Source organism: Epinephelus moara, chromosome 20 (genome assembly GCF_006386435.1).
Source record: "Epinephelus moara isolate mb chromosome 20, YSFRI_EMoa_1.0, whole genome shotgun sequence".
Classification (NCBI taxonomy): domain Eukaryota; kingdom Metazoa; phylum Chordata; class Actinopteri; order Perciformes; family Serranidae; genus Epinephelus; species Epinephelus moara.
This window is the reverse complement of record NC_065525.1, coordinates 39,880,265-39,894,438: the sequence shown is the minus strand read 5'-3', so window position 1 is coordinate 39,894,438 and position 14,174 is coordinate 39,880,265. Positions and strand designations below refer to the sequence as shown.

The 14,174-nt window shown below is 43.2% G+C and overlaps 2 protein-coding genes across 2 annotated transcripts in view; one reads left to right on the top strand and one right to left on the bottom strand.

Moving 5' to 3' along the window:
• Positions 1-8,427, top strand: part of lrrn3a (leucine rich repeat neuronal 3a) — a 32,264-nt gene extending 23,837 nt beyond the window's left edge. The window contains exon 2 of the mRNA XM_050073822.1: positions 5,452-8,427. Coding sequence (XP_049929779.1) covers positions 5,816-7,918 — 2,103 coding nt within the window. The 5' untranslated portion in view covers positions 5,452-5,815 and the 3' untranslated portion in view covers positions 7,919-8,427. The remainder of the gene's footprint in view (positions 1-5,451) is intronic.
• The window catches only part of immp2l (inner mitochondrial membrane peptidase subunit 2), a 239,881-nt gene that overhangs the window by 58,350 nt on the left and 167,357 nt on the right, over positions 1-14,174 (bottom strand). The gene's annotated exons all lie outside the window — the stretch shown is intronic.

The window sequence follows — 14,174 nt, the reverse complement described above, 5'->3', positions numbered from 1 at the left end:
GTAGACTCCATTGTATCATGAATGTAAAAAAATAACTGGTAACTATAGTTGTAACTATAGAGTACTGAAACATAAAATGGAAATACTCAAGTAAAGAACTGTACAGGAATGCAAAAATGGTACTTTACTACATGTACTTCAATTCCACCACTGATGGTGCGTAAAGCAAAGCAATAATCATGCTCAGTTTGTTAGAGGTCATCAGATAGTAGTACATAAACGTACAACAACTAATGCCGGCCTACCACCAAACTACTTCAAGTGATTACACGGTCGCAGACAAATTTCCGATGTTGGTATAAAATCGCAAGAGTTTTACCTCAGTTGGTGCGCACTGTGATCTCGATCGTTCGGTGTAAGGTGGTCATAAAACTCAGTCCAAGCTGACTTAAGTTAGTCTTTTTCACATCTTGACATTCAGAGAAAATCAAACATGTTCGCTATTATCATAAGTTTTTAGTCCTGGCTCATGCAAATAGTAAAGTCTGATGTCCATAACATTGTCAACAACCAATAGCTGTGCTCTCTTCAGCACCAAACAGGAAGCAGTAAACCAGGTAGACAATAAACATGGAGGGCACTCAGGAGAGGCACGAGACAGTCTTGGTTCTCTTAGACTGTGAAAAAGGAGGAGAAACTAGTGTTGTTGTGGAGTTAGAAAGAGTTGGTGTTTAATTTGGTGTGAGTCTGATCCAGCAACCAGTGATTATTTTAGTGAGATATCTTATTCCCACAGTCTCCTCCCACTAAAAACGTGCAGCTAATAAACAGAGGCTGGCAGCAAATTAAGGCAACAAAATCCAAAATGTAAAGTTGTTATCAAATACAGTTTATCTTTATGGATTATACTGATCCCCATTGACAAGAAAGCTGTTGACATGTGACACCTGTTATAAAGGGTTGCTAGAGTTTTGTGTTTTTGTGGACATGTAAGGAATTGTTAATATGTCTTAATATTGATACAACTTGTTTAACTCTATAAAGGGTTAACTTTTAATTGTAGAGTTAAACCAACAACGACCCCAAAATGAAGGACAGGCCCTGAGTGTCACTTGTAGCTGCAGGAATGAAACAAGTTGAATTGAACACCAGACTGACGTCTTTCAACTGCTGCCTTCAGGACATATTGCTCCTCCTGCTGTTCTGCCTCTGAATCACTGCTGCCAATTACGTTACATTTGTCACTGCGGTCTGCAAGGAGATGCTGTTATCCTAAAATTTAGATCAGAATCTCGATCTCATTTACATGAAATTGCCTTTCGTGTTAAAAAACAACAACATTTAAAACCTGGAGAAGTGGGCCGAGAATCACCGCATTCGCCAACATGTACCTATAACTCCATATTCATGGCATCATGAAAGTCAGCCACCACTCTATCTCCATTTTATGCAACTGCATGTGTGTGTGTGTGCACGGAGGGGGGAATGAGGGAAGTCACAGCAGGCTCTTACTGTTAAGTAATAAGAGGGAAATGAGTGTGCGAGCATGGCGGAAATAAACAGGAGAAATTAAATTAGCGTACAGCAGCGTCTCCTGAGAGCACGCTTTCCAACCAAAAGAGAAAACATCCACTATTAAACACTCCATTTAACAGTCAAGCCATGCTCGCTTCATTAGCATATAAGTTGTTTTTGTTGTTGCCTAAATACTGTACATAAACGTGTTGTTTCCATCTCTGTGGAGAAGCAATTACATAATAGTATAACGTTAGATCCAGACAGTGCGGCAGCTTCCTCCTCTCTGGGCGATGGACACGGATGCCTGCGAGGCTTTTAATGAGTTGCATAAGAGCAAAACAAAAACGACCAAGGAATGATTGCAGATGGAATGGAGCCATGTTAGGATGATAACACAGAACCGTCAAGGGGAAGAAAAGAAAAAACAACTATCCAATATCTCCTAATTATATATTGACTAAATGAAGAGTTGTGTGCTGTAACGGCAGATTAGTTTGTTCTAACGTTCTTGTCACGGAGCAGCTTGGATGTAACTGTGTGTGGTGTTTCACACAGATGGTTGTGGAGAGAGAGATGGAGAGGGAGACGTGTTGGAAGCGTTCATGACAAAAGAAAAACTTGTAATTCCCACATGAAAAACGCTCCGACACAAATCTTGCATTCAGTGTCGTAGAAGTTAGAGTGAAAAGGTTTTGAGTGAAACCACAATTTAAAACTTATGTGAGCACAATTTCCTGACGACAAGTCCTCCGAACTGATTGAAACTGACTCAAATGAGTCTTTTCTGAGCTGACACCTCAATCAGCAAGATGTCTGTCAGTGCCTTTCAAAGCCATTATACACTAATGACCCTCTGATCTGCCACGTTAAAGGGTAACTTCATTTTTTTTCAACCTGGACCTTATTTTCCCCTGTTTCTGTGTTTAAGTGACAAATGGAGACGACAATTATGAAAGTGGCCCAGTATTGAGCGAGTGCAAAACAGGCTGCACTTGGGGCACAATGTTAATCTTTAATGTACATATTAAGTGTTTGTTTTGCCACTGACAGGCTCAGATTGTTACTGTAAGTGTCTGACAACAACATTATGGAAAGGGTCCATACAGAGTAAGATCCTTTTTGTCTATCAGGAAACAGCCACAAATTTACCATCACCAAACCCACCAAACTCCATTTAAATACACAGTAATTTTATCATCGTAAAACACACTTCATTCAAAGTCAACAGAAACAAAAAAAAAACCTCACAAAAACCACAGTGATTTGCCTTTCCACTGTTCCAACAATCACTGGCTCTCATTTGACTGAAATAAACTCTTAATTCACCCAGTTAGATGTGAAAATATGCTGGCTCTATACACACTAAAATGACCCTTTATTTAAATGGAGTTTGGTGGGTTTGGCGATGGTGATTTTGAGGTTGCTTCTGGTGAAACAAAAAGGATCTCACTCTTGAACAAAAGGTCTATCTCTGTAGGGATCCTTCCCATAATGTTGTCAGACACTGAGAATAACAATCTGAGCCTTTTAGTGGACATACATTGACGGAGGGAACATGTCCGGAGTGGTTCCACTGCAGTCTGTTTCGCTGCAGTACTGGGCTGATTAAAAAAATGTTCTCATTCGTCACTTAGAATAAAAAAAATGGAAATAAGGTCCAGGTTGAAAAATACCTTTAAGGTTCTCTAGCTAAGCTACTCTTTAAGGTTTGGTTAGGTTCACAACAAACTTTAATTGGGTTTAGGGACTGACTGTTAACAGAAACCAACATTGATTGTCGACCTCTGAGGTTTTGCTGCACTTTAACAACCTCTACCTGTGCTCCTGACAAACAGATGCCCCTGTCAGCAAAAACAAACAACCCATTTTGGTTGTTTTTGTTCAGAAGAGTTTCTCTGATCCTAAGATTTACTTTGGGGCTAACTACAGAATAATCACATAGAATTCAAATGTATTTAATATGTATTTAATTTGACTTAATGGGTTATATGGAGTATTTTTCCACTGTGGTCCTACTTCTTAAGAGAAATAAATAAAGGGCTTCATCGATTCAGCCACCATCGAGAGAAGGACCAGTACATCCAGTATTATTGGTGCATCTACAGCCTGATATATCCTCTTCTTCTGTGCCACATCACTGATGTGGCCCCGGTCCACTATTATGCTAAATACGACAATATTCTGAATTTGATGTGGGTCATATAAACAGCATCTGTTTGGATATTTCAAGTTAAACATTTTCCAATTGAAACATACGCTGGTAGTGTTCAGGTTTTAGGAGCATTCTTTGGACATGTTTATAGCCCATTTGAAATATGCATCTTAATTTGGGTTTTTACAGCAGTTTGCGACACACGGCCTCAAATCTGTTCACAGTCGGCTCTGTGCGTTGTCATGGATATGGTGTCCACAAACCAACAGTTCGCAGGGCTGAGCAGAGAAAAGCTCACATTTCTGCTCAGAGAGACATACACACCTGCTGTTAAACATCATGAAAGACTTGGCTGTCAGCAGGATTTTGGTTACACACAAATATCACAACACTGATCTTTTTAAGAAGATGGTTGAAGAAATGAAAGAGAGAGGCTGTGCCGTCCAAAAGTTCACTGACTGGAAACTTTGAAAAAATACTATTTTGATGCAAAACTGCACAAGCGCCTCCAGACGTACTTTTTTTATATTTTTGACGTGATAAACCACATGTGTGGGCATGTAAATCGTAGAATGCACAACTGCATGCAAACAGTAATATTAGTGGAATATTCATTGTCATCAGCCATGCAAACAGCTCACTAGAAACATTGTCTTTTTCATGTTAAGGGCAAAAACCAGAATATTTTGTGCATGTAACTGTAGTCACTGCTGCACATGGCGACATGTTCCTTCATTACTATGATCACACACACTGTAGTTTATTTTGACTCAGTCCCACATACACCATCCTGCTGATGGAAATAGCAAAGTGCCAAATGTGTGGGATTTGTCAAGAAGACAAAATAAGAAAAATATATATTAGTAAAAGTACTGGTAGGAAAATGTTGGGAAAAACTGTCATGAAGTACACTGACTTTAGTAAAAGTACTGTATGTGCAAACCTACCTACTTTGAGTAGGAGAGATAGGGGGAATAAAGTGGGAGAGTAACTCTTTCAGTTTTGCAAACCTGTCCACATAGAGTGCCATAAACAAGCTAATATATGCATGAAGTGTCATAGCTCGTCCTCATCAGCAGCCGGCTGCTCCACACTTTACCGACAGCTTCATCTACTGTCGTACACTCGGCTGTGGCTTCTGCACTCAAGGTCACAAATTAATCAAAACATCAATATGCGCAGTCGACATAGGCAAAGCCCGCTGTAGACCTGTCACCTGTACCAACAACATTGATTCAGTGCCTCATGAATTATGCAAAAAGCAGCCGAGAAGTCGCAGCACAGGACCGGCAGCGAGCTCGTTCCGCAGATATTTTTGGTGGATCTACGACTCCTCGAGGTTGTGTGTATCTACCGGCTGTAGCAAACTGTCGGCTTGTTGTTTTGCATGGGTGATTTGATAAGTGTGCACAGGTGCATTGTTCACAACAGAGGAGAGATTCGGGGATGGTGGTGAAGCTCTGTTAATTACAGCGCGGGGGAAAGAATAGGGACATGCAGTGTTTTGCCTCTTGAATCAACAGACCTTTGAGCATCATCTCAGAGCTCCATCTTTTTTTACTGCTCTGACTGAAGCAAAGCAATCAAATACATCAGTACGTTATTTCGCCCTTCAGCTACACAAAGAGACTTGAAAGTACCATTTTTGGTTTCAAACCTGCCAGAGAATATACATAAGGTCAAGTTAATCATAACTTACAATTCCGATGGTGCGTGGAAAGCAATAAAACCAAATGAGGCTGAAAAGGCTTAATAAGTCTCAATATTCCTAAATGTCAATATGCCTTCATATTTCAACGACACGGTGTTATATTGGCCTTTTTTCTCTCCTGTCTCCCCAGATGGAAACTGACACCGGTGACAGCGACGGAGGATAATAATGATGGAAGGCAGAGTGATTCGTTCCCAGACGGAACCACAGCATTCTTCAACCGCCCCTCTGCTGCACAGCGCTGCTCCCTGAAGGATACATCGACCTTGACATATCACAGCGTGCATGACAACCTGGCACGGACCGAACTGAAAGGTTGCCTCTCTTTGCCAAGAGCTGGAAGACAACAGGGCCAAAGCTTCGGGGACCGGGCGTCAGCAGAAATCCACTCTGTCTTGCTGCAGTAACAAATGAGCTTTTATTTGTAAAGTTAACAGTGCTAACAGCTGACTCCATAAGGGCCAATTACAGGCTGAAGGGAATACGGGGCCAAGATGAAGGAGACAGCAGTTGTGGCTTGTTTGCTGGCTGAGCTGTCTCTGGCTGCCTTTGTTCTGGCCTCTGAGGGGGCCGCTCATTGCCCTGCATTGTGTCGATGTGAGATACGACCCTGGTTTTCACCCAGCTCTATTTACACAGAGGCTGCCACCGTGGACTGTAATGACTTGGGCCTCTCGGTGCTGCCGGAGAGACTCCCCTCAGAAACACAGGTACTGCTGCTGCAGACAAACAACATCGTTAATGTGGAGAAAACTTTGGATTACTTGGCCAACATCACTGAAATCGACTTGTCTCAGAATAACATTTCCTCTGTGAGCGATGTTTGTCTGGGGTCTCTGCCCCGGCTGCTGTCACTCCACATGGAGGAGAACTGGATTCAGGAGCTATCTGACAGCTGCCTCGCTTCTCTGCCCAACCTCCAGGAGTTCTACATCAACCACAACCTGATTTTCTCCATCAGCCCCGGAGCCTTTCAGGGCCTGAGCAGGCTGCTGAGGCTCCATCTCAATTCCAATCGACTGACAAGCGTAAACAGCCTGTGGTTCCAGCATCTGCCCAGCCTGGAGATATTGATGCTGGGAGAAAACCCCATCCTTGAGCTGTCAGACATGAACTTCAAACCCCTGACAAACCTCCGCAGTCTCGTGCTTGCCAAGATGAATTTGACTGAAATGCCTGACAATGCTCTGGTTGGCCTTGAAAACTTGGAGAGCATCTCATTTTTTGACAACTTGTTCAGTCGAGTCCCCCGAGCAGCGCTGATGAGAGTCCAGAACTTGAAGTTTCTGGATTTGAATAAGAACCCCATTGAGAGGATCCAGAGAGGCGACTTCATGGACATGATGCATCTCAAGGAGCTTGGCATCAACAGCATGCCTGAGCTTGTGTCCATCGACAGTTTCGCCCTGAACAACCTGCCAGAGCTGACAAAAATCGAGGCCACCAACAACCCCAAGCTGTCCTACATCCACCCCAGGGCGTTCCACAAGCTCCCGCGGCTGGAGACTCTGATGCTGAACAGCAACGCTCTGAGCGCGCTCCACCGCAGCACTGTGGAGTCCCTGCCCAACCTGCGAGAAGTCAGTCTGCACAGCAACCCCATCCGCTGCGACTGCGTCATCCGCTGGGTCAACATGAACAGGACCACTGTTCGGTTCATGGAGCCCGACTCCCTGTTCTGCGTGGAGCCTCCGGAGTACCAAGGCCAGCATGTGCGACAGGTGCATTTCAGGGAGATGACGGAGATCTGCCTTCCTCTGATCTCACCTGGGAGCCTCCCGGATCGGGTCGAGGTTGGTAAAGGGAGCTCTGTGTCGCTGCACTGCCGGGCGTTCGGAGAACCAGAGCCTGAGATCTTCTGGGTGACGCCATCAGGTGACAGGGTCCTACCTGGGAGTGTGTCTGATAAGTACTACATGCACCCTGAGGGAACCTTTGACCTCTACGATGCCACAGAGGAGGAAGCAGGCTCGTACACCTGCATCGCCCACAACCTTGTCGGGGCAGACCTGAAGTCAGTGATGATTGTGGTGGACGGATACATTTCCCAGCATTTGAATCAACCTTTACATGTATATATCACATCGGTCCAGTCTCATTCTGTAAGGGTTTCCTGGGAGAGCACTGGTGGTTTGGTATCACAACTAAATTGGTCCATTTTAGCCGATGGCAGCAACCTCTTGATGCCATTCACAGCCAGGCTTCCTGCTGATGTCAAAGAGTACCACATCAAACAGCTGAAGCCTTCCACTTGCTATCAGGTTTGTGTTGAGGTCACTGCAACACAGCCTGGAGACAGCAAGGACTGTGTCAACGTGACCACGAAGGAGGCACCCGTCCTGCGGGGGAAAACTGAGAACTGGGACAGTCTGGTGATGGCTACCTGTGCTGTGTCTTTTATCGTGGTTGCCGTGGCTTGCTCCGTCATCTATACGTCCCTGTACAGCCAAGTGTTTTACAGGAAACTGATAGCAGATCCTGCTGAAACGCTGCTGATTCCCGGCACTCATTCCTCCTCCCCTTCTTTCCTGGAGTTTGGTGTGTCTGGGGTCAAGGTGACGGCCACTGTAATAGACTTACCGGACGACTCAATGTAAGGAACGTCCTTGTGTGTAAAAGCACTTTGGGATTAAGCGAAGATGAAGAGTGATGGACACTGGAAAATGTAATTTATGTGCCCTCTTTTCAAGACTTTTGATGGGACATTTTGCACTGGAACTCAGCTGGGCAGCATCGGAGGAAAATTCATACACATTTACATAAATGGCTAAAAGCAGAGACTATTTTGTATTTCAAACTTGTGTCATTATAACGAGCTTAATCAGGCAGATATCTTGACTATAATCTACATGGCTACTGGTCATTCATGCAGTGCAACCAGAGTAAAGCACAGCACAGGAACTATTCTGTCTTAAATACTTTGTTGAGACGGCTTTGATGTCTGCAAAAAGCATTTTCTTTGCTGTGTTACATTAAACGGTGCCAAGCGAAGATAGTTTATAACGGCAGAAAAAAAAAAATTGTTAGTCTAGTGTATAATTAAACCGACTATAATGTAAACAATTTTATGAACAAATACATTTTTCATTAAACCTGTGTGGTGTCTTATAACTACAATCTTTCCTCGTTAAATTTGGACACACGGCATGTTTTTTAAAATATGTCTGTTGCCACAAAAACAAACTGTGGTCTTTGAAATGCAAAATACTAATTGGTATGGATGAGGCTCATAAATCTTGTTGTGTCCCTGTCCGAGTCGTACAGCAGCCGAAGTGTGAGGTCTGCTGTAGACAAACACAATTACAGCAGCTGCCCTTCAAGGCAGGCGCTCTAACACTGTTAGGGAAATGCACTGCGATCTCAAACTGTTTGTTTTTGTGTGTGTGTGTAGGCGTGTGTGTATGTACCTTAATGGGTGTGTGTGTAAAGAGCGAGGACATTGGCAAACCCATTGACTTTGAATTGCATTATATTCTCTTTCATTAAAAATCCAATATGGATTCCCAACACAAACCTCAGCGAGGTGATGAATCGGCGTCACGCGCAAACTGATGGGAGGCATTTATCAGCGGGACTCAGTCATAGATCAACCGAGTTTCAGCACCTTGGACAGGGCTTTTAGAGCGCAGCCATTTGTCACCGCCACAGGAGCTAAAATATGACCCATTAGAGGCAGGTACTGAATAGGTCAGCAAGAACGTGGCGCCCAAGCCATCCTCTTCCCCGTGTGACCCTGGAGAGACACCACCGCCGTCGCAGGAACAGCTCAGCAACTATTGGGCTCGTTTGTTAAGCGCCTCGCATCGAGCCGCGAGGGTAGGGGGAAGGAGACAAATGGACCACAAAACCAGGACAAAGTAGTTTCAGTCCCAAACAGGACAGAGGACGACAGCCTCCCAGTGCAGATGTTACTGATGTGCTGAGCTCTCCTGTACGAGATAACCCGGCCCTGGGTTCATCAGAGAGTCTGCTGCTTCAGTACTGTACGGCGAGGAGTAGTCTGGGTCTTTAGGAGAGCAGCTGCATGAGAAAGGAAGGATTATATAAAGGAGATGACAGGTCGTTTTAGAGGCTTTTCATTTTCCTTTCCTTCCTCACCTGTGCGGCTGGGTTCAACGCCAGTTCACCCCCGCTGAGCGAATGATATGTCAACGTGTAATCCTCACAGCAAAACAAAATAAAAAGATCTTATTCCATTTTAAACTCTGTCAAAAAATAAAAATAAAAGCCAATACACAACTAAAAGGGAAAAAAAGAGGCTCCTCCAAGTGAGTAATTGCTCACTGCTGAGGGCGCACACACAATATGTTGTGGCAGATCCAGAGGGAATGTCTCGAACAGGAATAGTTTTCCACGCAGCTTCCAAACCAACTGGCAGGTTAAATTAAATCCAAACAGCGAAATTGAAACCAGGACTCAGATCTGCCTTGTCAGGACTTCACACAAACCAATTACGCTAACAGCACAAATCTCACTCTAGCGCCCCCCTCAGGACTACAAAGGTCACTGTACACCAAAAGAACTACATGGGGAAATCAACAAAATGATAATTAATCTTCTCTTAGAGGTTTACTAGCGATGGGACTGATCCTGTAAAGTGTGTCCCAGGTAAAGGTCACAGGCTTATTAAAATCACAATGGTTAATTGTCTGAGAAACATGAATGAGCTCTGTAAATTCCACTGCAATCTGGCAATTAGATTATCTTAAATTGTCTTGGGTGGAAAGTTTTGTGGTCTGAAGGTGATGATGTTCTAAGAGCTCAGCAGGTCATAGGAAATTTTATGATTAATCATCTGCGGATGGTGTTGGAGGGTGTACAGAAAACAAGTAACAGTTCAATTGGTGACTCTAAATTGTCTGTAGGTGTGAATGTGAGTGTGAATGGTTGTCTGTCTCTATGTGTCAGCCCTGTGATAGTCTGGTGACCTGTCCAGGGTGAACCCTGCCTCTCACCCAGTGTAACCTGGGATAGACTCCAGCCCTCCTGTGACCCCCAACAGGATAAGCGGTTATGAAAAATGAATGAATGACTATGAGTGACTTTATTCTGTGACTATTACCGTTTAAATTGGTCATATTCTGAATACAGTTACTACTTTTAAAAATAGATTATTGAATGAGATTAACTGAACGTGACACAAAATGTTAAATACTGGTCTGAATGTGTTTCTCATCCAAAGCTCAACTTAATGACAATCTGCACAGTCGACTGTCATGTTTGTTGTGTAAAAGTGAAAGTTTTGAAGCTACAGTAAAAGCAGAAATCATCATGATGTGATCATGAACATCCTCAGCAAATCAAATGGTGATCCAACTTGCTAGAAGAGCTTGAAACAGACAGAACAAGACGGGCACTCAGAGAGTTGAACACTCTGCTAAGGCCAAGAGTCCAGCCTTCTGTGATATGCAAATCAGCAAGCGCACAACATATGTCCAGACATATTCCTAAATCTATTGGAAAGAGTGCTCCATAACAACTGCTCTCTGTATGAAGTGTCGCAGAGGATTACTGGTACCAGTGAATGTGGATTGTGATATGGAGTAATCGTATTTGTACAACAGGCTACATTTTGTCACTGATGAACTTTACTACCCTCTAATGGATTTTAAGATGTATGGCATTTATTACTCCACGGACAAATACCCTATCTCAAATTGTTAACTAAAGTGAAAAATAATTAGTGTATCCGTGCTTCACGTAAAATCAGGGCAGTAGTTTTTCTGTGATCCTGCTGACAAACAAACAAACTGGACTGAATATATTGCTTCTTTGGAGAAGGTAATAACAGGCAGAGCAACATCACCACTATCAGAAACTTAACAGCCGTACCAGTGGTTCTGTTAGGAAACCAAATTACATGATAGTGAAGGTATTTCAGTCTGAACCGAAGATGAGGACGAACCCACCAACAACCCTGCGACTTGAGTATAACTTGAGTTACCGCCTCGCAACTGTACGCCTCCACAATCCAGTCAAGTTGATGTTTACATCCGTGTCTGTCCAGACTCACATGTAGCCATGACAGCTGACTATGCTTTAAATATGTACATAAAACATGGATGCGTCACACTCATCTTCAACCCGACAGCACAGAAGATCTTTATAATCAGCACAGTTTCAAGATTAGTGTCACCAATTCAGTATCTGACCAAATGTCTCCCCTTCTGTTCCTGAGATATGATGTTGGATAAAGTGTTTGCAGAACATTATGATATGATTTCACATTGAGGCTGACCTTTGACCTTTTCGATATAAAATGTCACCACTTCATCATATTCAGTTAGACATTTGTGTCAAATTTTCTCATAGTTAGGATATGAATTCTTATGTTATGGCCAAAAACGTGTTTTGTGAGGTCACAGTGACCTTTGACCACCAAACAATAATCAGTCCATCCTTAAGTCCAAGTGGACGTTTGTGCCACATTTAGGGAATTCCTTCAAACTGTTCTTGAGATATTGCGTTCATGGAAATGAAATGGATGCAAGGTCACAATCACCTTGACCTCTGACCAACAAAATCTAATCAGTTCATCACTGAGACTAAGTGGACATTTCTGCCAAACATGAAGAGACTCCTCTTGGGCGTTCTTTAGATATCGCGGGATTGACTGACAGACAACCTGAAAACAACACCTCTGGACATGGCTATTAGGGACGCACCAATCCGATATCTGGATCGAATATCGGCCCTGATATCATCAAAATGGATCGGGTATCAGAAAATGCAACCTATACCTGTAGCGATCCTTGCCTTTTAAATCTATTGCGACACGTGCACGTCATACGTCATGGAGCAAAGGAGAGAATCTGCTGTGTGGAGCTATTTCACACTGAACACTCCAACTAGCCTGACGGCAGTTTGTAATGTCTGCAAAGTGAATGTTGCTAGGGGTGGTGGTAGTACCGCCAAGTATAATACTACCAATTTCATAAAGCATCTACAAAATCATCACCAAACGGAGCACTAAGAGTTCCAGCAGTTGAGCAGGTCGAAAGGAGCAGGTGATAATACTACACAGCAGTTAACGTTAGCAGATGTGCTGCAAAGAAGAGAGAATTTCCCCAGCAATAGATCAAAAGCTGTGTAACATTCTGAGAAAGTTCTGGAGTACATTGTTTTCGATGGACAACCAATGACGGTTGTTGAAAACATGGGCCTCCAATGTTTTCTGGATCACCTAGAGCCACGGTACAATTTGCTGTCACGCAAATATTTTTCTGGGACCGCACTGTCGGAAATGTACGAGAAAGTGAGCAAACACTTGTCTCAAGAGTTACAAGATGTAGATGTAGATTAATCTGTTTCATCTTGTTTCATTTTATCTTAGGAAAGAATTGTGTAATGCCTGATGCCTCTAGTCTTTTCTGTTGTACGTGTAAAGCTTTTTAGGTCAACCGTGGTATCGGATTGGTATTGGGTATTGGCTGATACTCAAAGCCACAGCATCTGGATCAGTATCAAAACTGAAAAAGCTAGATCGGTGCATCTCTAATGGCTATCACTGGCGCAGAGGTGTAATAAAGTTGTATCAACACCAGTGTTAAGAACAACACAACTTTTCAAAGACTGTAAATGTTCAAAGTAACTTCCCGGCAGTTTCCTGATGGTTTGACATAAACCACAGGGTCACATGTGGAACCACAAGGTGGTCCAGCACCTTTTTCTTGTCATCTTCTTTGCCAGTACTTCGCATCTCTCATCGCTGTGACCAACCCAACAGACACCAAAATTAAAAACTCATTAATTTTGCGGATATTCTCACTTTTTTTTCCTGCAGGAAGTCGGTAATATCCCCACCGCACACCGCCATTCATCACGGGGCGACATGCAGTAAATGAGATGCTGCTAAACAGAATAGATGATGTTAATAAAGACTGTGTGTGTCATATTGTGGGTGTTTGTGTTGAATCACGGCGTCCTTCAGCAACAGCCAATCAGAGGTGGGCGTCGCTCCGCTGCAGACATGATTAACTCACTGATGATTTTCCTCACAGAAACACGCCTGCTCGTTAACACCGAGAAGAGTTACGATCTACTCTGCGACTGAAAGATGATACATGTGGCGAGACTGAGAGAATTAAGCAGCCGTTTCTGACCATCACTCACAGGATGATTAGTCATTTCCCTCAACAGAGGAGGAACAGCACTGATTTATTTAAGGAAGGTAACTCAAGTGCAGTTTGAGGTTCTGATGCTTCATCTGGGATTATATCCTTTTCCTCTCACTCATTTGAAAGGCAAGTAGTGTACTTGTACTCCACATCTGTCTTACTGCTGCAGTTACTGCTCACTGTGGGTACCACTGAAGAGACTGAGGTCATGTCGTCTGTATTTAGGGGACACGGTGGATATTTTTAGGTTGATTACCTGTTTATTTAGTCATTTAGGGCTGTTGGTGGGACATGAACTCATGACCTCAGTATTTTCTTGGCTGCAGCCCTTCATTCAGTATGAGATAATAACTAAAAAATATCACTAAAATCTTTATTTTCCCTTCCCTGCTGTCCTTCCAGTCTTGTGCCCTGCCTTCCTCCTTACTATATTCCTCTTCCCTTGACCTTCTTCCTTTGTTTTCTTTGCCTTGTTCCTTCTTTCCTTATTCAGTCCCTCTCTGATTTTTGCGATCTTTTTGGGGAGTATTTTGCACCCTAAAATGCTGATGATTCGTTCCTAAAAATCGTAATGCATGTCGCGATATTTGTAGGCATTTGTTTTTGCCATTAAATTGCAGAAGCAGGTGAAAATAGCAAAACTAGTTGCATTTTTTTGTGTGTACTTCATTAAAAATCAATGGCAACTTATTCCACACAGAATTAAGCAGCACTGCTCTGAGTTTGTGATTTGTAC